The sequence below is a fragment of the Pimephales promelas genome, chromosome 2 (assembly GCF_988280905.1).
Source record: "Pimephales promelas chromosome 2, fPimPro1.hap1.1, whole genome shotgun sequence".
In the NCBI taxonomy this organism is placed as follows: domain Eukaryota; kingdom Metazoa; phylum Chordata; class Actinopteri; order Cypriniformes; family Leuciscidae; genus Pimephales; species Pimephales promelas.
The window spans coordinates 14,653,050-14,680,231 of record NC_142770.1 but is presented as its reverse complement, the minus strand read 5'-3'; the positions used below and the strand labels follow the sequence as shown (position 1 = coordinate 14,680,231).

The window sequence follows — 27,182 nt, the reverse complement described above, 5'->3', positions numbered from 1 at the left end:
TAAATAGATAGATACGATCGATAGAATTTAGATTTAATATTATTTTAATATATTTTGTAGTGTGGTTAATATATTTTATTTGCTTTTTTTTCAGATCCAATAAAATCATTGAATGTAATTAAGTCTAATATTAATACAATTCTTAAAAGAAAATAGGACATTAGTTATTATCGTTTTTGTTTTTCGGCCAAGTACATCCAAATTTTTTGTTTTTGACCCAGAAGTTTACCTGTTTTAAATTTACATGTAAATGAAAATGTTGCCCTAAAATCATTGTAGACAACAGATATTTTTTTGAAAAATAAACAATACAATAAACATTCAAATCCTCTCAGTAACTATAAGAGGTCTGAATGTTTACAATGCATTTGGATAAAATGTTTATTCCTCATCCTGTGTTATTCAAATCGGTCATCTTTGTGCAGACAACATGCTAGTCAAGTTACCTCTAATGGATTATTTGCATCACTTTAGGACTCCCTTCAGCACGCTCAAGCTCTGCACATCAAACAGCGTTTGGGGAGCCGCACGCCCCTGCAGGGTAATTAACTGTTCCCTCTCAGACCCTCCACTATAAAACACCTGCAGGCTTGACGGCACACTCACAAAAGCCCAAGCCCAGAACTGATTCATCCAACTGGCCCTCGAGAAGACGCACACAAAAGGCAGCAGGCCGAGGTGGCCCGGGTCTATTGCTGCCCTGCCAGCTCCTCCGAGCCACGTCCTTTTGACTCAAGCGTACGTGAAGTGGATCATTACACCTGCGCGCACTCCAGCCTCCTACGCCGGGTCCAATGTTTGTGTGTGTGATGATTGAAGGAGGCCGACTTGGAAGAGATACAAACGCTCGCACGCCGTTACTGTAGCGGGTTTCTGACCCCAAAGCAGAGCGGTAGTGCTCTCAAAAGTGTGCTCCTTTGAGACTTGCCGTAAAATAGAGTCAGGTATTAAAGGCAAAGGCCTGCGCACTACTTTGTGTGTGGGTATAAATCAAAGCCGGCCCTCACATGCAGAGGCCATTTGTGCTGTGCTATTTACTTCCGCTGAGAAATAATCATTACCCTATAAAATGTGAAAGTGAAAAATGTAAAGGAGGCCTATAAATAGGCGGCGAGCAGGAATATGGATGGCCGGCCCAGACTCCCTCAAGACCACAAAACTTGGTTCCTTATGGAAATGCAATCGTTGGGTACAAGAAAACAGCCCTTTGGATGAAATAGTGGGGTGCGGCATTTGTATATTTGCAGGATATTATACAGTTAGGCTGGATTTGTTGCTTTACATAACGCTTCTTGAACGTTTATTGAGATTAATGAAATTCTTGGTAATATTTGAACATTAATACAGCAGTGTATTGAGCATATGGTGCAACATGCATTTGTTTAAGGGTCAATTAATACTGATACTGATTAAATCCTGCTTAGTTAATAACTATTCAAATAACGTATACGATTTGGGCCCGTAAGAAATTATATATAAAAAAAAAATGTGTGCTGTCAATCAATAAAAAATGAACTAGATTAATCACAATTTTTTTCTGTGATTAATCGCAATTAAAATGATTTACATTTTTATCTTAATATATATATATATAAATATATATACATTGTAATAATTTCAGTTAATCTCCAAATTAATATAGAGACAGTATATTTTAAGTACTTGTTTAATGGCATCTTTTATGAATGAAGGCCAGTATTACTGATACTAATACAGCTACTGAAGTGTCATGAAAATGATTTCCCCCCCAATTTTAAACACTAATTCTAGCCAAAGCTATTTATTTTTTTTAACATTTATTTGCTTTAAAAAATATAACCACTTTTAATTTACCGTAAGTAGTGAACATTAAACAATCCTCACATAAACCCATAATGAATGTCATATTTACCTGTGCCCTTGCTACCCGTCTAACAGGCTGCGCTCCATAAATTATGAATTAAAAATAGATTAATTCTTATGAAAGATACAAAAGTTTTTTAGTCAATAGCACTATGTATGTTTATGTGTGTGTGTGTGTGTGTGTGTGTATCATTAACATTATTCTTTTATTGAACAGTGTTAAATATCCTAATTGTCCAGTTAGTCAGATAGTAGATCAAAAGTGCTCTTTGACAAGTTAAAATTCATAAATGGCACCGTTAAATAGCTGCATAATTGCCAGGACCATATTCTGAAACATCAAACATGTCTTGAGCTTCTCCATGTCGACTTGTACTTCTATGCTCATGTTTCTTCTCCGCTGATTAAATTAATGTGCAAATGTCGGTCCTTTTTAATTTCCAACTATTCCATCATTAATGATCATCCTCGCTGTCATAAAAAGGATTTTTATAATCACGGCCACTGCTTTTACTGTATTCACAGGCTCAAAGCGGCCTTTCATGTGCTGTTCATACCATGCGCTTCTACTGTTGGCTTTCCTTTTCTTCATGCACTTTTGAATTCATCTGCGTATGATCTGGTCTGCGTGAACACCTGTGAGGAAAGGCTAATTTAGGACCATAACCAGTTATCATCCAGACTCCTTGATCCAACCCTTTCTTGTTGCTTCTTTTTTTCATGCATGGAAAAGTAGCCAAGAAACGGGGAATAAAGGACATATAGGGCAGCCTGTCATCACACGATCACTTAAGTTGCCCTGTTGTGCTTGCTGTACCACCAATGGGTTCAGTTATGTCCACTTTTAACATTCTGGACATGGGAACACTGGGTGAATCTATTCTTTGATTAACTTTACCTGCTTCAAAGAAAGTAGCACACTTATTGGAAATATGATATGAAATCACTGCAACCTCCAGGCGTTTTGCCAAGTTATAAGAAATTATTACTCATGATTTCCACATAACCAAAGGCTGCATTGATTAATGATAGACACCCACACACAATAAAGACTTTTAGTTTGTTCTCTTTTAGCATCTATAGGGTTAGAAAAGTTACTGATATTTATTTTATGTTTCTTGCTCATAAATGTAAAAATGAATAATGAAAATGTGTAGATAAAATCTATAATAATTTCTAGACTCCTCAAAAAATCCTCTTATTTAAATTTTTGCCCTTTTTGTTGAATTTTCTTTGAACAATATGGAAATTATGAAAGGGATTGGATTTTTATGTCAAATTGTAATATATTTCTGTCAACTTCAGTTCAACTAAAACTTTCTCGTGAGCCTTGTGCAGTAGACGAAAGTATGCTGCTCATTCAGACAAAGACTTGAGGAAACATCCAGACAGCATATTGAAATTTGATATTCACAGACACTTGTCCACATGATTAAGAGTACAAATGATTTATTCATTCAAAATTTGCCAAAATCAGTTCGATTCTGCGTTATACTGTAAATTAAATTTTTCGAAATTTTATGCAATTCATAATTGGATTTTGGCAATATTGTGAACAACTTTACCTCATAACGCAATACTTAGATCAAACTAAAGCGAATACACTCATAATTGTAGAAACCATACTCACATTAAACTAAATGGTGAACATCTAATATCAATAAACAGTCATTTTAACGCCTTTATCACATTATTACCACTCTGACTAAAGTGTGCATGTGCTCGGACGTTACGCGGATGACCTGTGTTGTTCACACAACTTCATGAATGAACTGCTTGACATTATTCTGGAGTTTTCCCTCCACTCCAAATTGCTAAACTTTGTCAACACAACTCACTGTGCAGTGTCTACTCCATATCTTAATCCAGACATGCAAAGAAAGCAATGCAGTTTTGGCAAACCTAGTTACAACAGCATTGCGAATAACTTTCCAATACGTCCATAGAAATGGGTTTTGCATTTAATGTAATATGATTAAAACAGTGGCTGGAACATACTTGTTTTGTTTAATGGGGGTGAAAATAACTAGCCTAACTTCATTATACTCTGATAGTCTTGATACTGCTCCATAGGGTTTTGATTGTGAGGTGTGTCTTAACCGAACCAGAAAAAAAAGAACCTCTGCTCTTAATTGGATAGACCTAAAACCAATCAGAGCAATGCAGTAATTGACGAATGTTGAGCTATGCATAGTTGTGAACAGAACTCGACTGCACGCATGCTGGAAGAAGTAGTAAAATGAGTGTTGCTTCTTTTACTTGGTCCTCCATATGTGTGACCAAAGGAGAAACCGCAACGACCGCAGGGTTTTCAATCGGCAAACACATCTTTCTGATCAACAAATGCCTTCATTGCAGTTCTCTGTTCGTCTTTTAAAATGCATGCGCTGTTGATTTCTTTTACAACAGATGTGATAGCGTAATCTTTACATCTCAATTCTCCAGCTGGAGTCATCTTTGAGGGAAACCAGTTCAACCCATGCACTCTTTGATTACGTAGCCCGCCCTGGCAATTTGATTGGCCCGACGATTTCTGAACAGATCATAATTACTCCTAAATGGATCGAGTCCAGACCGAACCAGAAAATGTTGTGGACGGGGTTCAGGCTGGCATCCAGGCTAAAAAAAACCCCACTCTTTTTAGCGAATAATGAAAATCGCATGTAAACTGGAGTGAAGAGGTTTGCTCGCGTCATGTAAACATCTTAATGTGATAAGTCCTTACTCTGATCATTGGAAATAATCACATTATTAATAAAAAAATTTGAGTGAGAAACGGATCAAAATGTGAAGTCTTTCTATGCAACCATGCAGAAAAACTGCCGCTTACGTTGTTAGTCAGCTCCCAGGCCTCTATTTCAAGTAGGTTGCTGTCATCATGGCACGTGATGGCCCTTTTTATCATGCTAAGCTATGTATAGCTTCTTAGTTGTTGCCGCGGCCTCTTTTCAGTATGTTAATTTTACAAGCAATGCAGCTGTAAACCACGTGGACACCATAAATAGCCAGTGGAAAAAGCGCAGATTAATGTTTCTCTAGACAGTCGAAATGTGTTGCATATAGTCATCTTCAGAGCATGCGACTGCTGTAATCATTCTTGTTTGGGTGCTTTTGTGCTGATATCATGTGGCGTTTTTAATTGATTCTGTTAATGAGGGTGTTGGCAAAGGGCTGCAGATGGAAACCGCTGATGCCCTGGAGTCATTTTGACACGGAATAGGTCAATCAGAGAAGCTATGCTGCCATTCTCAATCTGAACTGCTTGAAACTGAAGTAGAGCTAACCAACAATGAGAGCAACCCATCCCTTGCTGACACTGGCAAATGTCAGCAAACTCTGTACCAAAGGGGCAAAATTATATACACCTACACCTGTCCCTCTGACCTTCCATCCGATCGGTCACGTTTACAAACAGCATTTCATGTTCGCTTTAAAGGGATGTTCCACTTTTTTTGGAAATAGGCTCATTTTACACGTTAAACAGTTGGGTTTTACCGTTTTCGAAACCTTTCAGCTGATATTCTGATATTTAGAAGAATATCAGTAACCATATCAGACACTTTCTGGTCCCATTGACTTCCATAGTATATATTTTTTTTCCTACAATGGAAGTCAATGGGACCAGAAAATCGGCTGAATGGACTCTAAAATGGTAAAACCCAACTGTTTAACTCTGGGGGAGTTGTAAAATGAGCCTATTTCCAAAAAAAAAGTGGAGTATCCCTTTAAAACTCACCTGTGGCTATGTGATTGCATTTTGATTTGTCATTCTGATCAATGGAATTGCGTAAAATAATAATAATAATAATAATAATATTAGGAGGATAATACAATGTATTATCAGTTTGATACATTGACGACTGTCTCAAACTGCCAATTAGTGTCCAGATTTATTCACCTAAGTGTACATAAGTACCCTTTTTTGGGAGCTCGGGTGTGTTTCATTAATTTAAAAACGTGCTCTTCCAGTACTAATTACATACTCGTAGAGAGGCTGTTTAAATGTTTGGCTTTAACGACTTGTTTCTTCCCCAGAGAAAATGCGTCACGCAAGCAGTTTCTACAATCCTTAATGTGGAGACAAATTTAGCTAAACTGCAAAAATGGCTAACAGAAACAAATCTTCGGTGGCAACAAACCCTGTCCTGCTCGCGCTGCCACTCAAATCTCCGACGCGGGGTTGGTGCTTAATTAGTGTTATTAACCTTCAACAAACCGGGCTGATTTTATTTTGCCATGGTGACAGCTTCAGCTCCGTTTCTCCGTTCACCGGCATGAGGTATTTTAATTGGCTCGAGCTCCTCGATCCACTCAGCCCTGACAACGCGCCGAGACGGACGTTCACCGCGGTGAGCGACATGTAAATGGCCTTTCTATGAAAGGAGTGTTTCCTTTTTTTTTGTAACCCCTCGCTCGTATTCCTTCAGTACAGTGAGGACACGACGAGCTCACCCGAGCTGCACGCCGCAGTGAAGTGACAACCGAGCAATCATTAAAAATTTTGATGGCTGCTGCACGCACAGGCCCATCTCCCGGCTTGATGTAAAGAAAAGCGCGCAGCCATCTTTTGTATTTGCTCTCTGTCACCGACGAGAGCTCAGGCCTAATTTATTCCTTCTCATCGTCGGCTCTGCAAAGGCAACTCGTCTTCACTGTTTCTTACTTGCACATACGCTTTATTGTGCTCACATTAATGTCTCTGTAGGCTTTCAAGGAGCAGGAGACTCAAGCCGATAGTAGGTTCTTTATGGCCGGTCGTTATTCAAGGTTTGGTTTTTGTGTCTAAAAATAATGAAGGAATTTATGGGTTGACATTTGTGGTTAACCTGTATGTTGTTGTTTTGTTTTATTATGTCCTAAAATGGATATCTAGAGGATATCTGTTTCTGAATTAAAATGGAATATTTTGAACACATTTTGCATTACTTGGACCACCAAAATATTTGAAAACTAATTCCTGTTAGGTAGCTAACTTGGTTAAGTCACCTTTATTTATAATTGCGCTCAACACAATACAGCTTTACAGTGATAACAGGAAAATGTCTTCAAGAAACCTGGTTGGTTTATCTACATGGAAATAGTTATCTTTAAATGTTTATTTACGCTCGCAATTCAAACATTTTTAATGGGCAGGGTTGAAACTGTTGCAAGCCTACACGCTGAATTCGAAGATCTACCTTCAGTTTTCACACCAAAATAAAGACTTGGGGTTTTAACTCTAAACAAAACGTAAAAAAGAAGAGTTTAAAACCAAATATATTTTGGTTTTGTAGTGTAAAACCATTTTAAAAATGGCCCTACGATGGAATCCAATGGCATGGGCAAACGTATATTTTGTCTTGCGCTTCAGTAAAGTTGACTTGGATAATTTAGTTTAAATTTCAAATAATTACAACATTTAGTCTGTGATTTAATAATTTAGATATTTTTTTTTCTAATATGGTTATTTGATTACTCGTGTGTTCCCTGTGCAAATAGAGAATAAGCCATATTATTATTTATCGGTATACTAAATGTATGATTTAAATATAATGTAACTAATAATACTATTGAGTTTCAGAGGTGGACCTGGTCCTTAATATTCTCGTTTTAAACTGTAATTGTGGGTCTATAGTATTTTGACCACTGTATTTGATTACATCTTTTTGTGTCTTTTTTTTTTATTTCCTTTGGCACTCTACGAATGGGTTTTAACATTTGATTTAACAATTGATTTTTGCAAGTCATGGGTTTCAAGTTTTAACACTTGATTTAACAATTGATATTTGCAAGTCAGTTTGAAGGGTCTCGGGTAGCGTGGCTCTTTGACATTTCTCATTAACACAATGGGTGTTGTGTTCTCATCGGATCGGGTTCCTCGTGCGAGGTGACGCAGGCCAGCCGTTCTCGCGGAAGCTCGTGATTGTCAGGAGCGCTTCTCCGAACCCTAATTCTATTACCAGATTCGCACGTCCACCTTCACTGGAGATTATTACATGGAGGGAGGGTTTGTTCCTATAGCCGTGCCGGAACGGTTGATGCATCTTATTTAGTTTCTTTGTTTTTTTCACAGGGGTGCAAGGGACTGCTGCTGTCACGATGGACGCCCAATCACAAGGCCAGCAGCCACCGGTGCCAGTGTTTCAGCCACAGGTTTGTGTTCTCTCACACATAAACACAAACACACATACAGTCTAGCCAAACTTTCTTTTGTAATCTCATTATATAGCGGTTCTACAAAGCTACTTGAGTTGTTTTTTTTGGGGGTTTTTTCTCGGCGTCTACCATCCTGACTCAACACCTGCTTGCTTAGCAGCATGTAGCACAAGCCTGTCGCCCTCTTCCACATCCACATCTGCCCCCTTCAAATCTCCCCGTGTCTGTCAATCCACCCGCAGAGAGACAGGCGGCGGTCTGCTCCGGCTGTCTCTCTGCTGTGCTGTGGGTGAGAGGTGATAATGAGATTCTGCTCTCTGCACAAGCAACGTTTCCTGCACACAGGAGCCATCATGTGTTTCCAATGCCAGAGACAGAGGTGTTGGAAATCTGCTGCTTTTAGCAGTCTTTTGCTCTCTCGCTCTCTTCCTCGTTCTCCTCTCTTAATCTCTTTTTTGTCATACTTCCTTTTCACACGCCCAGACTAATTTCCTCCAATCATATGACACCATTATTGTTGTCTTAATGTTTGTTCGCTTGTTAATGACTGCCAATACAAGCTTTCTGAACATCAGATATCACCCCTCATTTATTTATTTATTCATTTTATACATGGGCAGTATCTTTATTTTGTGTGTAAATCAGTTATCCTCACTAACTGGATGTTTAGAAGATTAAGATTAGATTAGAAGTTTTAAAAGTAAAATGTGCCTCGTCACATACATTCCGTTTTTGGTCATTTGGTCAATGTAAAAACATCAACTTGTGAATTCTTACAATATTGTTTACGGACTAATATTTTTAGTTAGCCTGGATATTGAGGACTTGATCCGTTGAGAAGCAAGTATGCCCAAACCAAAGCTGTTTGGACCAATCAAATTGTCAGTGCGGTCATTATACGATGATGGACAGCTGATCAACAGTAACATCATCATCCACGTCACCAAAGAGCGCGTGTGTAGAATTCGTTTATGACAAAGAACGCTGGAGAATTTCGATGTGTAGATTCAGGCATCGCGTCTGTTATTGAAGATGTTGACGGCATATTCATTTTAAAAGAGGAACAGAGAACCGCGATCAAGGCATTTGCCGATCGGAAATATGTTTTTGCCGTCCTTCGTACGGGATTCGGTCTATCCAATGGAGCAGTATCAGACTCACATTCTGACTAGAGTCTGAGTATGACCACGTTAGGCTATTTTTTAGCATTGAGTAATTATTAATATCAGATGTTAATAAAGAAAAACAAAACAGTATAGAAATATTACTATTGGTAAGTTACTGCTCATTCTTGTAGTAAGTGGTAGATGATGACAATGTATTTTGGGTTTCCCTTATCTGGAGAGAATTTTAAAAAAGTCCTGTTTTTCCAAGCTTGTTATTGTTAAAAGTCCCTCTTAATTAAGACATTTCTTTTTTTTTTAACCTTTTATTGAATAATCAATTGCTAGACTTACAATAAGAGTTCTGTTTAAACTAACATTAAATATGGGTTCAGGGATGGTTCAGCCCATATATAGAGGCTACAGGACTCTGAAATTTATTAAATCAGTTTATAAAAACTGCTTCTTGGTCACTTTGGGAAATTTTGGTTGCAAGCTGCTTCTGGGATTTCATACATTCTAGGCTCCTATACTCAAGTCAAGTAAAATCAGCTTCACAGAATCAGTCAAAACATAATAACAATGTTCATTTCTTAATGGAAAACATCCACGTTTGGTAGAGCTGATCTAGGGTATTATTGGTTAATTAATTTGAATATCCCCAGCTGAGTAAGCCAAAGGCAACAGTGGCAAGGAACCGAAAAACTCCATCAAGTGACCTAATGTTGTCCTAAAACTCTACTCTCTCAAACATAGTTATTTAAAAACACATTGGCCAATAAAAAGTGGAATTCAGCTTTTTTAAACCATACTTATTGCACAAAAATCCAATATCGCTCAAACTTCCTTGATATTGTTGAGTATAGCTGAGGGTGAAAACTGAAGGGCCGCTGTCATCAATAAACATAGAGACATTTGGCATGAATTTGAAGGCAACACTCAAGGTGAGTCTGGCTAAGGATTACACCGTGACCGCTTAAGAGAATGACTTTTACAAAAATCTCAACAAGCATTCAAGTTCAGCTTGTATTCCCTTGGAAAAAAAGCAAGCGAAAATGCTGAATTGTGAATGCAATCAGGCATATGATATCATATCTTAAAGTCCCCAAGGTTTGATGGATATGCATAGGAAATGCCGGATGAGTCGTGCATATTTGATGGCGCATTTGCTCTCAGAGCGAGTGGGAGGGCGAGATCTTCAGATCCGATTTTAATCGTCACGGCGGATTTTTCGACGAAGCAAAATCCTCTTGTAAAGCAAGGGCTTTAAATACTGGAGCAGATTGAAGAGGAGTGGGGCGAAGGAGGTATAAATATTGCATGGGCCGGGCCTGGAGAGAGACATTGATGAAAAGGATGCGAAAAGGATCTCCTGCCTTGTCCCCCCCCCCACCACGAAGATCCCCCCCCCCCCCCCCCTCCAGCACCCACCAACCAGCCAACACTACCACCACCACTGCTACTCCACCACCTCTTCAGCGCTTCGGTTGTCCTTTCCTTGGCAGCCGCTGGCAGTGTTGTGCTGTCAGCTCACACCTAGTCTCCACGCTGCTGCCGCCCCGTCCTCCGTCATTCTCCTCCTCCTCCTATTTCACATCCCCTGTCATACGGCTGCATGTCTGCATTTCTCTTTTTACATTCATGTCACCAGTGGCCAACCCTCCATCGTTTGCTGTTGCTCCTTATGATGTGTTGTCCCTTTGAGTCATTTACCCAGCATGCTTTGCTTCATCTTCCGTCTCCCCTGACCTTTTTTATTTATTTAACCGAAACGATGGATCTAAAGGCCCATTCACACCAAGAATAACTATTTTAGTATCCACACCAATGCACGATAGCATTATATTTATTATCAATGCTATGGTTTTGTCGTTTTTAAATGCTTGAGCTCTTTAAAGCAGGATGAATTCTGTGCCAATGTTTTTATCGTTCATCATCTGGAAAAAATCATTCTGAAAGTCATACCAACTATCATTTCTCTGTGCCGCTATCGTTACAGTTGTGAAATATATGACTTCCCTGATCTTCCCTATAGACCCCTTTTTCAGTTAGTAGGGCCCTATGAAATCCAATTATTTTTTCCGTTTTAATTTTTGGGAATTAGGTTTTTTTTTTTACCCATGACTGTTATTTTAGACGTAAAATGAGTGTGCTTTTAAAGTTAATGATTAAAATGTATTAAAAAATACAAATAAATTAGGAATGACCTTAAATTTATTGTATAGACATTTACTCAGTAGCCTTTTCAGGACAAATACTGCATGATGCAACATAACACTGCACTCTTCAAGTAACAACAAAATATGGTTATGAGCTTTAAACTGTCCAGTAATATAAATTATATTAGTTTATATAAGTTTAAATAAAGTCACACTCTGTCTCTCTCTCGGCCAGTGTCGCTCACGGAGTTCGCGTCGCTTTTGTCCTATCCGGCGCCTCATAGACAGATGCGGTGTGCAGGTTGTGTGTATGTGAGAGAGAGGTAGAGGGAGAGCGGGGAAATATAACTGAAAGAATACGCTGCGTGTTTTAAATAGTGTTAAAAATTGAAATGCAGTATGTGGCGGCGAATTACTCTATGTGTGGGAAACACTGCATAAGTCACGTGCAAACTTCTCGGCTCGGCACTGATGGCTTAGAGTCGAGTTTATTAACTTTTTGCCGACGAAAGGAGAGCCGCGGAGAGCCGCTTCGCCCTGCTTTCGTTGTTTTGATTTCGTCATTGTAGCTGAAATGACGGGGTGGGGGGGTTGTGTTGCCAGATTTGCTTCCCCTGGTCTGAATTTTCACCAGACATACCTTCTTCTCCCACACAAAAACAGAATTTCAAACCAAATATGTAAAATTCTACGAAATTCCGCGTTGACACTAGAATCTGCGTTAATTGGCCAATTCCGCAATTCCGTCCGCGATTCCGTGATCGCGGAAATCATAGGGCCCTAAGTTAGTAAACATAGTGACTTTTTGTGGGCGGAGCTTAGGTGGAGGCAGAACGATACCTCTGGCCGCTTCCCTAACCTTTGTTCGTAAGTTTTGTTGGCTTGTTTTTTAACAATGACTGGGAAAAAATCCGCTTTTATCTTAATGTGCAAGGTCACTCACTGTCCAGGACCACGATTGTTATTTGCAAAAGTACATTTTAACAGACGGAACCAGATTGGCTGACCTCTACTGAACACGCTGTCAATGGATGGACGATCAGACAAGGATTAGTGTTAACGCTTCTACACTTAACGTTACCCGATAGAGAATCAGAGCGGAAAAAGAAACTGACGGCATATAAATCTTTAGATGCCTATAACTATGTGCTGAATGGTCATGTACAAGACTTGTGTGGTACGATCCGCAGTTCTGCCTAGCCAGCGCCAAGAAGATGACAATGTAAAGATGTGAAGGTGCAATTTTAATGAGGTAAATATTTTCTAGAAATAAAAATACCAGATACATCATATGCATTTTTCATTGATTCTTGCACCCAACAACACAACAAGATGATATTTTAACAATAATAATGATTTAAGCCCCTTATTATAGCCGAATCTGTTCTGGTTTTATTGGCCGCCTTCAGTTTTCCCTTTGCTTTGCATCCAGTTAGCGGAGTGACGTAACTGTGATGTCGGCTCGAAATTGGTCTATTCGAATTTTTTTGTCAGATAATTCTCATTAAGTTAGAACGATTCGTTAACATTTTTATAGTTATTGTTATTGGTATAGTCATCATCCTTGAAGTGAAAGGTGTGAGACTGTTAACTGTTGTTTAGCTAAATGTTGTGAGTGTAATCCAGTCATTTCAATAGGAATCGGCACGATTTTGCGAGTTTTGTGTGAGGATGGAAAAGTTCCCCTCGCAGATTTCACTCATGTTCAAGCTGGTCACGTCAATTTTCCATGCTGAGAGAGAAAGCTGTTTGCTTTGACAGTGACTTCTGTGTGAGTTATGCTTTACGCATTGCTACGCTATTGACAATAGTCTGGCCTTTTTTTTTCTGCAAATTTTCGCTGACCTTTCATTTCCATCTAATGTGACAATCCTAGTGGAAAGCGTTGCATAAAAGTTGTTCAGCATCCCAATTCAAGGCATCCTTGGCCCCTTTCCTCCCACCTCCGTGTGTTATTTTTGTTTTCTCCACTTCCTGCAGAGCGGCAACAAGCCCTTTGAGCTCTCGCCCCTCCTGCAAGCTGCAATCTGTACAAACCGCGTCACGCCGCTGTCGAGTGACCCCGGCGGTCGTGGAGATCCTCGGCTGCTGCGGTTCATCTCTTGTCAGCTCAGTGCTCTAAATTGTGTGACAGCGCAAAGCCACGGATGAGACAAGCTGTCAGTCAGGGCGCCCCTGCTGCCCTTTGAAGGCGAGGCCAGGGGGCAGAAAGGTGCCGCAAATGGCCTGTGAAGTTTACATACACTGCCCACTGCTAAACAGATTACCTCTAATGAAGTGTCTGGAGCTCAGGCCGCGTCAGGCCTAATCCTGGCTGGCAGTGCGTCCCTTCGGCTGCCAAAAAAGCCGCCACCCTCTGGCCTCCTCCCGCCGCTATGCCGGCCTCCTCGGCGCTGGGAGGTGCCCATCGTTAATCAGGCCGGACAGTGCGCGAGCTGACATGCAAATGTAGGTCATTGCATATGTAAATGTGTGATTAGCGAGCCGCATGCCAGAACACATTAGCTCGACTTTGCTCTCAGCATGCGCTTGTCATGCCGCTTTAGAGGCTCATGCTAACATTTGTCAAGCGACCATGTGGGGAGTGAAAGCAATGCCTTGCCCCTCTGTGGACCATCCGCTGCTGACCAAATCAACACGAAATGTATGCATCATCTATGGGGCAATGACGTATAAGAGTGTCTAGAATAAAGAATTGGAAAATCTACGTAAAAAAAAAAAAACATGTCAAGTTGTGTGCTCCTGTGTCTTCATGTTGGAATCATATGGTTTTGAAAATAAAAGTAGTAATTATACTACTTTCATGAAAAGTTAATGTGGTGTAACTAAGTAAAATAAAAAAAGGTTTTCTTAAAAAACCTTAAACTGTGTGTGTATTTGTGTATTTATGTGTGTGTATTTGTGTATTTATGTTTTTTTTTGTTTTTTTTTGTGAGTGGCACAACTTAAAATTACCTTGCCACATCATAATTCATCTGATATTTTAAGCGACTCAACTCTTTTACCGCCACACAGTCACGAGGGTCTGCAGGGGTTTTCTGTGATGTCATTCACTGTTTTGTTTTTATTTATTGTTTAATGCATTTTTCCGCACGTTTATTTGGACCACACCTGATTGAACCACATGGTTTTTATTTGGCTGGAAATTTTTTAAATAAAAGCAGGTTTTAATATGTATGAATTAATTTATTTTAATTGAATTAAAATAATTTTAAGTAATCAGTGTTATTTTAGCATTGTTTTTATAATATCTTTTTATTTAAATTACATTTTTTCAGTTTGTTTATCATTTAGCTTTTTTCATTTTTATAGTTTTTCTATTTAGCTTCAATTATTTCCATTTTATTTTTAGCACTTAAAGTTATTTTTATATCAGTTACTGTAGATCACCCTGTTTTTTTCCCCTCTAGAAAAACATGAATTTTTGCAACTTGCTATTGTTTTAATAATATATTTTTTTTTTTTACATTTAACCTCTGGATTTGACACAAAGTGTCTAAATGTTGCCAAGAAACCTGGTGTCTTTTATATTAGCTTGATTTTGTTACATTTACTCTCTCTTCGCTGTGGTGGAGAAGAGCTGCACCAGATGTGTCCCTGGAAGAAGGGGCTGAGAGCGTGTTGTCACACGGAAAAACAAGCTACCTCAGTGTGTTAATTGGATGGGGCAATTCTTTGGCTCACACCTTTTTTTCCCCCCTTAAAGCTGTCAAGTTAGAAAACAATGAAATTCTTAAATTGGTCGCCCCTTGATCTACATCCACCCCTCCGGCATCTAGTCAAGTTGCAGTGCTTCCTCCAACTCATTTATTTCAGTTCAACCTGTTATATATACATCAGACAGTTTTACACAATAATGTTGATGGATTTGACAGATCGTCCAAGTATTCTTGTATTGGAAGAAAGACACTGATGCCGTTCACATTGAGCTGTCATTTGTTGGCATGACTGAATATCTTAATGGAGGAACGTTTCAGGAAGCTTAACTTGGAACCATAATATGAAAATGCATGCCAAGACTATAAATAAAAGACATTTCATTTGTTTACAAGACTACAATTGTGTCATCCTTCCCCTACCGTTGCCATCTTCACAATATAATTTGCCTTCAAGGCCATCTTATGGCCAACTTTGGGTAGTTCGCCATGACATGACAATGCGTTCCACTATCTGTCACCTCCAGTAGCCAGAACGTTTGCGGGATTGAAGTTTGCACTCGAAAAGCCTCTAAAGGTCAGAGTGTTAATTAATTAATTTATTTATTTGCTCACGCCATCTCCGAGGGGCTAATTCTGGGTTTTGTTTAGATTTTTAATTTTAGAGCACAAGTGTCAAGGCGCCGCACGAAATCTTGGGAAGAGCACTCGGGGCCGTTTGTCACTAACTGGTCCAGCATAAGTCACTTCAGAAGTGGGGATGTCACCACTCGGCTGATTTGTCCAGACAGTATACGGCAAAGATTCGTACGGCGTTTTGGATTCAACGTGGATGGTTAATGTTGATTCGTTCCCACACTCTCTTGCCCTGACATATCGCCCTAATGACACCTATCCCCAATGCCCTCGAGAGTTTTCTTACATCTCTTGGCATATAAACAAAAACAATCACCGAGTTTGGCTAGCAATGGCCGATCTGTGGGGACATGTTTGTTTTGTCAAGACGATTGGAAAAGCGCAAAACAAAAGCTGTCTGATGTTCATTTCTCTTTCTTGAAATGTACTTATAATCTTGTGCTTCATTTCCAGAAAATCCAACAGGATATGGGCTATAACAATTTAGCCAATTTTGCCATTATAAAGAAGATCGGAAGGGGACAGTTCAGCGAGGTTTATCGAGCTACGTACAGGCACGACCATACTCCAGTAGCTTTGAAAAAAGTGCAGGTAAGAACTTCCTTTTGTCATGTAATGTCATGTCTTTATGCCCTTAAAAAAAGTCCAATTCTCACTATTCTAGTTGCTTATTAACATGCATATTATTACTAGGACATTTCCTGTTTATCAGTACTCATAAAGCGGCACATATATATTCTACATCCATTAATTTTAGCTATTAGGTTTTTAGTGTATGTTTTAATTTGTTAAATTATAGGCCTGGCATTATAGCTAAATATATTAGGTATTTTTTATCAAAATACATCGTTATATTTATTATATATGTGTTTCATCCATTTTACAGCATCTTCTAATGGGCTATATGCACGCATAAATTCCGCATTTGACGCAAGGATGCTCGTCCATTTCCGGTTGTGTAGATTAAAACGGAGGAAAACCGAGGAAAACGGGATTATGGCAGAGTCTTCAAAATTTACTGTCCTCCAGTCTTTGAAACGAAACGTACATACGTTTAGATGTAATTTTATATATACTTATATTTATTTAATATAATTTTAAAAAGAAGCATAAACACAACGAGGGGTGTCTGTTTTATCTGTTTTTGTGACTAACGTTTCTTTAGTATAACCATGGAGTATAAAATTCAATATAAATTCTCGGTATTGCATTGGACTCTGCGATCGGCGGAAGTTATCGAGCATCCCTAATGCTTCACCGGAAATACCGCCGTGCATAGAGCCCATATTGCTCTGATATGGCTTGAAATAGCCTTAAAATGTCTGTTAAGACATTTAACATTGTGAAATGATCTATTTTATTTAAGTTTACATTATTAAATATAATTATTCGGATTTTATATTTACATTATATTGACTTTATATTGTACCAATTTTGTTAATATATTACAAATGAATAATGTTAAGTGTAAATAAGTCTTGCGAAAAACTATATTGTCAATATTCTGTTGGGACATTAACTGTTGTTTAACTCCCCGGTACTATTCACATGTCGGTCAAAAATGACTGATTTATGTATTTTATTAAAAAAAAATATTTATTTAGTAGTTATAATCCATTTATTTACTTTTTGAGCATAGGCTTGAAAATATAATGTCCTACTTTAGCGGTCACAAATCTTGAAAGCTTTGCAGCACAGACTTCAGTTCGGTCGCTTTTTAAAGACGATAATTGTCAGTTTATTGATAAAGTGACATTTTAAAAATCGATATACCGAAACGAAAACTTTTATAGGAAGTATATATTTTCCAAAGCACATTTTATTCTAAAACTGAGAAAATCAAAGCCATAAATCTAAACAAGCTGTGTTCCAAATTTGAGGTTGATATCTAAAAAAAATTAGCTTTCAATGAGAATTTGTTTGGGCGCAGTACCAAAGGTTTTCACTAGGTGAACTTCGTCTCCCATTCATTTCTAATGCTGTTATTTTTGCCCGCCAACAGTAAAGGTGTTACTTTTTTTTAGGACCATTTTACCTTTTTCAATCCTGTCCATAATATTTTGTTTGTATTGTTCACGCACCAATTTCCAAAACCTTTACCAAGTTCCATACCATCCCAAAACCCTCAAAATATTTAGGGTTTAAAATGACCAAACAGCACCTGAGGGTTAAGTGTATGCAACAAACTCATTGCAAATAAACCGATTCAAATAATAGGTATGCCGTCCAGTCATAGTAAACGATGAAGCGTGAATCTAAACCTTCCAGAGTTGTTTGCAGTCCATGTATCTTGATGAACAAGATTTGTTCTTCTGAAGTGAAATACAAATACTTAAAACGTACTTTTTTTTTTTTTTACAAAGCATAATTCCAAATGAAACGACTTTAATCCAAAGCCATTGGCTAAGCGAATCAGTATTTGTTTTAACATTGAGTTGTGAATTTTGCACAACAAAAACAAACGAGCTAAAAACGGTATTGGGTTGAACAATTGGAAAGCACCAAAACATCCTTGCATAAAAAACGTCTGTGCATTGGAATAGAAGCAGGCATCTGATTGGCTCTTACACTGATAATCACGATTGAATGTGTTTCTTTTCTTGCCATAAACACATTCACAGACACAGCCAGCTCAAAACACAGTTTCCTGTGGATGTGCAAAGCAGACGTGCTGGAAGAAATAATTGGCAAGCTGTAGATTAAAAAGAGCGGTGCCCGGATACCATCGCTCCTGCTTTGCTAACACACACACACACACACACACACACACACACACACACACACACACACACACACACACACACACACACACACAGCTCCTCCACCACAGTGGTCGTCTCCCTCACTACCACTGACTTTATTAATGCTAATGATGAGCTGAGAAAGAATTGGTATTTTTGTATATGCCATTATAAAATGACAGGTAGTAGTAACACACTTAATTTGGTGAATATATCCCATAATGCAGTTCTGTTCATCCATGCAATACAATAATAGATGTATGTTGACTTAAAAATTCAAGCTTTCTTTAAAACACATTTAGAGCTGCAGAAACGTAATATTTCTTCCATTATTGCAATGCAAACTTCAATAAACCTCTGATTTTTGCATGTGGTTCAGGGTGGAAGTCCACTATGGGCAACATTTCGACGTTTTGTGATTAGGATAATGAAAATACTTGATGTTTCCTGATGCAAATATTGTGCAACCCTGATTGCATGAATGAAGAATTTAATATTTGCTTCAGGATTAGTTTTTACTCTCTTTAAGCTTGAAAGGTTTGATTTTAGACTTTTGGCCTTGATGTTAACATTTCTGTTTGCTCTTTACATTGTGTTCTTTATCATAATCAGGGCAGACATGATCAAAACAGTGTTTTAACAGATGCTTCTAACATACTTTCAGGATTATCAGCTTTTGATTTTGTAAAACAAGATTGTTTTAGCTGTTTTGGAATAAGTTAGGGGCCGTTCACACAGAACGCATCTTTGCGTCTAAAACGCTCAGGAATGATTAAAAAAAAAGCGCAGATCGAGATGTCTTTTTGAGATGGAAATAAGAGAAATAAAACAGTTACCATGCCAACTTGCTACTTTAAACAAACGCTTGCCCTGTCTCCGAGGTCTTCTGATTGGTCCACTGTTTTTGACATTGATGAGTGGCGCCTTAAAAACGCGGCGCTCGTGCGAGATGCTGCAAAAGACTTTAGATAGAAAAACAATGTAAAAGTAGCGGATTGGAATGGAAAAATGCTTTCTGTGAACAGAAATAAGACATAATGTACAGTCAGCTGGTTATTATTATCGCAAAAATAAATTGTCTTATTAGGATGGTGTTTTAATTTTTTTATTTAAATCAATAAAAACTAAATATTTAAAATGTTAATTGTAAATAAACAAAAGTATTAAATTTAGTACAAATATTTAAAGATAAATACATTAGTAGTTAATTAAATATAAATTACGAGAATTAAATACGAATAAAAATATGAATTAATACTAATTAATAAATTAGTTAATACAACTAATGTATTAACTAACTACATCAATAAATAATATATATATATATATATATATATATATATATATATATATATGAGACAAATATAGTAATTAATACTAATGAATACATTTGCTTAAAACATAAAAAACTAAGGCTGTCAAACGATTAATCGTGATTAATCGCATCCAAAAATAAAAGTTTGTGTTTACATAATATATGTGGGTGCACTGTGTATAATTTTATATAAATATATATATATATATATATATATATAAATACACACACATGCTTGTATATATTTAAGAAATATTTTCATGTATATACTGTATATAGATTTATATATAAATATATATAAATATCAATATTTTATAGATAAATAATATATATTTTTCTTAAATATACAGTACATGCTTGTGTGTGTATATATATATATACACATACATGTATATTTAAGAAAAAAATACATACATAATATAATATAATATATGTATAATTATTTTGTGTATATATATATATATATATATATATATATGCATATATATATATATATATATATATATATATATATATATGTATACTCACACACAAAATAATTATACACAGTGCACCCACATATATTATGTAAACACAAACTTTTATTTTGGATGCGATTAATCACGATTAATCGTTTGACAGCCCTAATAAAAACCAATACTAATGAATTAAAAGTCAAAGAAATACATGAAATTGATTTATCTTTTAATTTGAGTTTCATGAATAAAGAAAATGTGAAGTGATTATGACAAATAAACTGTATAGCGGTTATTATACAAAATAAAGAGAGCGATTCCAAGAGGGTCCTCACACCATCAGTGTTCGGGCCCTAAATATTTGACTGCCAAGTGCTGTACCTGACCAGTATTTTAAAGAAACATATAATAAAAATTGGATGAACTAAAAACGAACTCCCATCTTCTTAACAGTTCTCTAGACCATAAACACAGGTGAATGTATGAGAAGGGGTATGCTTGAAGCAGGAGGCGTGTAGATGTGGTGGGGCAAAAGTTTGGGGGTCCTGGTTTTCAGTGTGACGTACCCCCTCCTCCTTGCCCTACCACCCTGTACCAGTAACATTTTCCTTTTTTTACTTGTTTTTTTCTTTTTCCATCTTTTTATGCCATAACACTTTCTCCTTCCTCTTTCTCTCTCCCGTTTGATCTTTTGATAGATATTCGACTTGATGGATGCCAAAGCTCGGCAAGATTGCATCAAAGAAATAGATCTCCTGAAGGTAAGAAACCAGAGAAAAGAGAGACCGACACCATGTGCCGCTATTAGGATCTCAAAAGGTGCCTCTGCCGAGACCCGATACCAGAGAAACGCGGAGAGAGAGAGAGATTCAGACACAGAAAACAATTGATCTGGATTAGACCTTCAGCTCTTTCTATCCGTCTCTCCCTCTTCCTCGTTCTCCTCTCTCTTTCTGTTTAGGCAAGTGCAAAACACGGTCCTCTTTGTGTCGTTCCTCCAGGCCAAGATTGACACTTTTTCTTTTTTTTCTTTTCTTTGCAGTGCCACAAAATACAGATTTTATCTTGTTCTGAATCTGCGGGGCATTTTTTTTTTCTGACTAGCAATTTTTCACTTTTATCTATTTTATTTATTTATTTAAGATTTTTACATGCCCTGATAACAGTTTGATTGGCCACAAAGCCATGGATGTGATCAAATTAAATGGCATTTAATTTAAATGTTTTTACATTATATTATCAATCACTAGTTATATTGAGGATGAAGATAACACCGCAACATAAAGGAAATTTAGCACATTCTCCCATGAATCTTTTGATGTTTCTTAATATCTTCTTTCTTTGTAAATCGTTTGTCGTTCATCAAACCACCTTAAACAGGCTGCAGCTCACGGTAGCATAAGCACTAACGAAAGTTAATGACAACACCAATAAGAGCTGACGTCTAGCTGATCTGAGGTGTCTGGCTTCTCTCTTCTCTGTTGTGTTTTTGTAGCAGTTGTCGGATAAGCCTTCCCTTAACACTCACACACACACACACACACACACACACACACACAATTCTCTGTGTTGTCATATTAATTGCTTCAGCTCCGATTGCCGTCCATTGCCAAATCTCCATCTGTATGCATCTTCCTTGAAACAGCATAATAGCTTCCTTTTTCGCCCTGCTGCCTTTTTATATTCTTGCTCTTTTGTATAGTAATAATCAGACAAAAGGGCCGTTCGCACAAGTGACCCGAAGGCTTTATAAAAAAGGGTTTGTCTTTACCCACATACTTGGAATATCAGTGATTTTTGTCGCAACTGAAAGTACAGTGACCTGGCAACCTCCAGCGATAAAATCAATATGGAAGAACTGGGTAGAAAGAAGCCCCTGAGATGCCTCCATTCCCAAGGGAGGTGGCGGGTGAAGAGGTCATGTAGCTGGCGAAGGTGACAGAGGTCACCGTTACGCTCCTTAACAACACTTTGCCAACCGAATGCACCGGGGTCAGAGGCTGCCGCAACACTGGCCTCGTTCCTGGTCTTCCTATCATGTTCCTCCTCCTCTTCCTGTCTCTCATTCGCCCCTTTTTTTGTCTCCTTTACACAATCGTTTCTACTCCGCTGCTAATGAATTCAGTCGTTATAACCAGCTCACCTCAAGCCGCTAATAAGCCGTTTGCGTGGAACGCAGACTCGTGCCTTCTACCTCAGTGGACAAAGCTGGGGGAAAATACGAAAGAGTCGCAAATCAAAATAATGAGGGAGACCGGCGTCCCAGATGTATCTGTCTATTTGTTTTTCTGTCACTTTTTAGACCCTCCCGTTTCACATTGTAAACAAAATTACGCTGTTATGCGGAAATTGTTTTGCTTTCTACATGTTTTTTCCTCCGCCGACAGAAATCTGCAAACGATTCTGACATACTTCGGTATCGTATCGGTTCCCATTTCGTAATCACCCTCACTTGGTTTCCTGTAGTGGATCGATACCGTAGCCAATTTGAAGCACAAACCCTCATTTATACAGTATGAACATTCTGACTCATGAGGAATCACTGGGATTGCGAAACGGCTCGCAGTGTGCGAGTTGGCATAATATAATTGTCACTGTAATCTGCCTCGTCGTAAACAGAGGGTTGGCTTAATATTGTTCCCAATGGAAAACGAGAGTGAAATTAAAGCGTTTAACCTGATTAAAGTCAACATCGTGCTGCGTTTCATGTCCGCCACATTGGATGTGCCAGCTAAGGGGAAGCTAGAATGGGGATGACACCGCCGGCTGCACTCGCTGCAGCTGTGTGATCCAAAAATACATCTAACGAAAGTCACAGGATGGCGACAGAGGCGCACACGTCCTCCCCTATATCAGCGCGGGGCATGAACATTTCTTTAATAAACCCCCTCTGCTGTGTCACAGCGCGTTGCGGGGGCCCGACACCCTCCCGTTCGCGAGGGCCTTTGCCTGTCTCGCTTCTCATTGATGCACTTGTTTCCTTTTATTTTCCACCCCCAGTCATCTTCAACGCTCCGAACCGATTGCAACTCTTCTACTCATTGACCAACCAACAGGAAACAAGGAAAAGCTGAAGGCTTGGGCTAGGGGGATCATGCGATTCTGCCATGCACGGTTGCTGTCTGGCCTCTAATGTTAACATCAGCCATAGGATTCAATACGTTTGTTTTCTTCTGTTTATTTGCCTTGTTTGCTAAGGCAAGCATCGGTTTTACTATAGCTCATACTTAAAGGATGTGAGCAAATGTATCGCCCTTAGTATTAAACTTAAAGTGAATGATACCTTAACGCATGTAGTCTTAAACCTTGAACCATTTTCACCTGGTTGATGATAAAATGCTGGAAAAATCCCTTATTCACATTAAGGGAGGGAACCGAGCCATATGTAGAGACTTGAGGGTGGGCATTTTTACTTTGGACCACCCAAAGACTACCCAGAAGCTTTAGTTAAGCAACCATTCAGAACTTAAGGCAACTCGCATTATCTTCAGAAAATCTTAAAACAATGTAAATATCTAGTTACAAAGTTTATGCATAGTAATAATACAATCACTAATAATAATAATATGTATGGATGTACATGTAAAATATTTAATATAATATTACCTAAATAATTTTATTGTACTTAATTATACTTTTTAAAAAGTCTCTCTTTCTCTTTTTATTTATATTATTACTGTTGTATTTATTTATATATTCATTACATATACACACACACACACATCTTAATAATTTCATGTCAGTATAATTATATTTATTTACTATTAAACTTTAACCATTGTATACATTTTTTCTACACATCTCACTCAAACTAATATTTGTTTATAAATATACATGCACAAATTATTTGACTGACATCATTTTTTATAATTCTGGTTGTTCCATTATTGTTATTTGTGTTCCATTCAAGTCGTTTGGTTTTGAAGACACCAGTGTACCTAAAACACTAGACGATAATGTCACTTTTACCTTCATACAAGCATCTTTTGTGGTTTCTGCCGCCTTCATGTTTGCAGGCTTTCCTGACCCACAGAGTCTTGTTAATATTTAAACAGTCACTGACACACTGTCGTTTTCCTCTGTCCCTTCTCTCCACAGCAATTGAACCACCCCAATGTAATTAAATACCACGCGTCATTCATTGAAGAGAACGAGCTAAATATAGTGCTGGAACTTGCAGACGCTGGGGACCTCTCACAAATGATAAAGGTAAGGACACATGCCGATTTGTCAGCAGTTTCTCCCTCGTGCCCCCCCAGAGTATTCCCACCACCCCGGCTGCCTGAAAGAAGGTAAAATGATCTGCACTACAACCACGTTTTCGGGATACCTTTGGTTCTGTTATAAGAATCGTATTGTTTATTAGAATCATGTAGCTTCCTCACGTTCAATTCGCTCAGCCTTCCCGTTTCCTCCTGACAACCCCTGCAACTCACATCTACAACCTGATGCTCCACATTTAATGGTCTGCATGTAAAACCCTTCGCTGCCAAATCTCCACCCGCATAAATCATTCCCGGCGCAAACAAAGCGTTTGCAGAAGGATTGCGTCGGTAAATGAGGAACAGGACGGATTAGTATGAAGACGCCTTCGACATATGCATCATAACGCACGCTTGTGCAAATATCCTGACCGTCAGCTACTTCGGTCTGCTCCGCTGCGCCGCTGGATTTCTCAGCCCGTCTGCTCAGCAGCGCTTTAATTAATTTTATTTTTTTATTAAACAATGTCACTCCGAAGGTGTATAGCGGGGCTAAATCCCCCAGCATTGTACGACCGAACATTGAGCCATATGTAAAACAGAGGGTCCGAATGCATAAATTTTACTTGTTTTTTCATTCTTTTTGATTTTTTTTTTTTTTCATCTCAGCCCCCTCCTCGATGCTCTCTGTCCATCTCGGAATTCAAATGAAATCAAATGGCCCCTTCATTTGCATGCACTTACAGAATATTGCATGTGCCGTGTTTGCTTTTTAAAGGCACAGAGGGGGCTGCCGCTCTCCCTCATTGACATCAAACAGCCCTCTGATATGCAAATAGAAAGGCAGGGGAAGAATAGATCCACCGGCTTTGTTTGGATGTGGGCCAAGGTTTTCTGGGGCTCGAGCCCGCTCGCTCACCGCCTTTCTGATCATTTCTGTGAAGCGGTACAAGTGCGGACGAGGCTCAAAATAGGCGGAGTGAGCATTCGCACAATGAAGTAATATGTCGCGCTAAAATAACCTCTGTTTTGTTTCGTTAATCAATTCCCGACCCCTTTTAACTGCCTCGACAAGCAGGTTTACTTCTTTGCCGGTGTCTCAATTATTGAGACTGCATGTGAAAAGGTCATAATTACCGAGCCATTTTGGCTAAGCAAGCTTCATTCTGTCTTAATTAATAGCATAATGTCATATTGGTTTCTGCTTTGAAGCAAGGTCATGCACTCGCAGACCTCATCCAGACTAAACCGACCGCACCGGATGACACCGTACTAAAAGCTTTGAGTCTTTGCAGAACTCTAATGGGATATCATTTGATGCTGTATCACACTGTTTTAGGAGGATTAATAGATATTGGTTTTATTAAGTACTATTTAGAATTGACAACGAGGCTTAAACTTTTTTTATTAAAACAAACGTTGCACTTTGATGTGGAATTGGTCAAACCAATACCAAACACCCTTGAAATCTGTGTTTAAGAGATCAAATATTCAGTTTGATTTCAAAAAGTATAGTTGGATTAGGGCTGCTCGATTATGACAAATATCATTATTGTAGATTATTCCCTCGAAATTGCAATTGCGATTTATTAATTACGATTATCGCAATTTGCGTTGAATATTGTTTTGAGTAACCAATAAGGTACGAGAGGCTGTGCTGAGCTGTGCCGAAGCGGAGTACAACTAACTTCTCTACTGAAAGAGTACAGAATCTCTGGATCAAAACACAGGCAAAGAAGATGCAGAAACAAGTGTCAGAAGCATTGCTTGTGCACATGTAAGCTAATGTGATAATTAAATGGAACATAAATAAAAATTCGACTCGACTTGGAGTCGACTCGGACTCTTCTTTGGTGACTCGGACTTGGAGTCGGACTCGAGAATCAACTTGGACTTGAACTCAGGTAATGGTGACTCGACTCGGACTCTTCTTTGGTGACTCGGACTTGGACTTGGACTCGAACACTAGGACTCGAGACTTGACTCGGACTTGAACTCAGGTAATGGTGACTCGACTTGGACTCGACTCAGACTCTTCTTTGGTGACTCGGACTTGGAGTCGGACTCGAACACTAGGACTCGAGACTTGACTCGAACTTGAACTCAGGTAATGGTGACTCGACTTGGACTCGACTCGGGCTCTTCTTTGGTGACTCGGACTTGGACTCGGACTCGAACACTAGGACTCGAGACTTGACTCGAACTTGAACTCAGGTAATGGTGACTCGACTTGGACTCGACTCGGGCTCTTCTTTGGTGACTCGGACTTGGACTCGGACTCGAACACTAGGACTCGAGACTTGACTCGAACTTGAACTCAGGTAATGGTGACTCGACTTGGACTCGACTCGGGCTCTTCTTTGGTGACTCGGACTTGGAGTCGGACTCTAACACTAGGACTCGAGAATCAACTTGGACTTGAACTCAGGTAATGGTGACTCGACTTGGACTCGTCTCGGACTCGTCTCGGACTCTTCTTTGGTGACTCGGACTTGGACTTGGACTCGAACACTAGGACTCGAGACTTGACTCGAACTTGAACTCGGGTAATGGTGACTCGACTTGGACTCGACTCGGACTCTTCTTTGGTGACTCGGACTTGGAGTCGGACTCTAACACTAGGACTCGAGAATCAACTTGGACTTGAACTCAGGTAATGGTGACTCGACTCGGACTCTTCTTTGGTGACTCGGACTTGGACTTGGGCTCGAACACTAGGACTCGAGACTTGACTCGGACTTGAACTCGGGTAATGGTGACTCGACTCGGACTCTTCTTTGGTGACTCTGACTTGGATTTGGACTCGAACACTAGGACTCGAGACTTGACTCGAACTTGAACTCAGGTAATGGTGACTCGACTTGGACTCGTCTCGGACTATTCTTTGGTGACTCGGACTTGGACTCGGACTCGAACACTAGGACTCGAGACTTGACTC

General features: G+C 38.9%; 1 protein-coding gene across 1 annotated transcript in view; it reads left to right on the top strand.

Moving 5' to 3' along the window:
• nek7 (NIMA-related kinase 7) overlaps positions 1-27,182 on the top strand; it is a 67,115-nt gene that overhangs the window by 11,227 nt on the left and 28,706 nt on the right. The window contains exons 2-5 of the mRNA XM_039668727.2: positions 7,895-7,974; positions 15,985-16,122; positions 20,741-20,803; positions 24,141-24,251. Coding sequence (XP_039524661.1) covers positions 7,921-7,974; positions 15,985-16,122; positions 20,741-20,803; positions 24,141-24,251 — 366 coding nt within the window. The 5' untranslated portion in view covers positions 7,895-7,920. The remainder of the gene's footprint in view (positions 1-7,894; positions 7,975-15,984; positions 16,123-20,740; positions 20,804-24,140; positions 24,252-27,182) is intronic.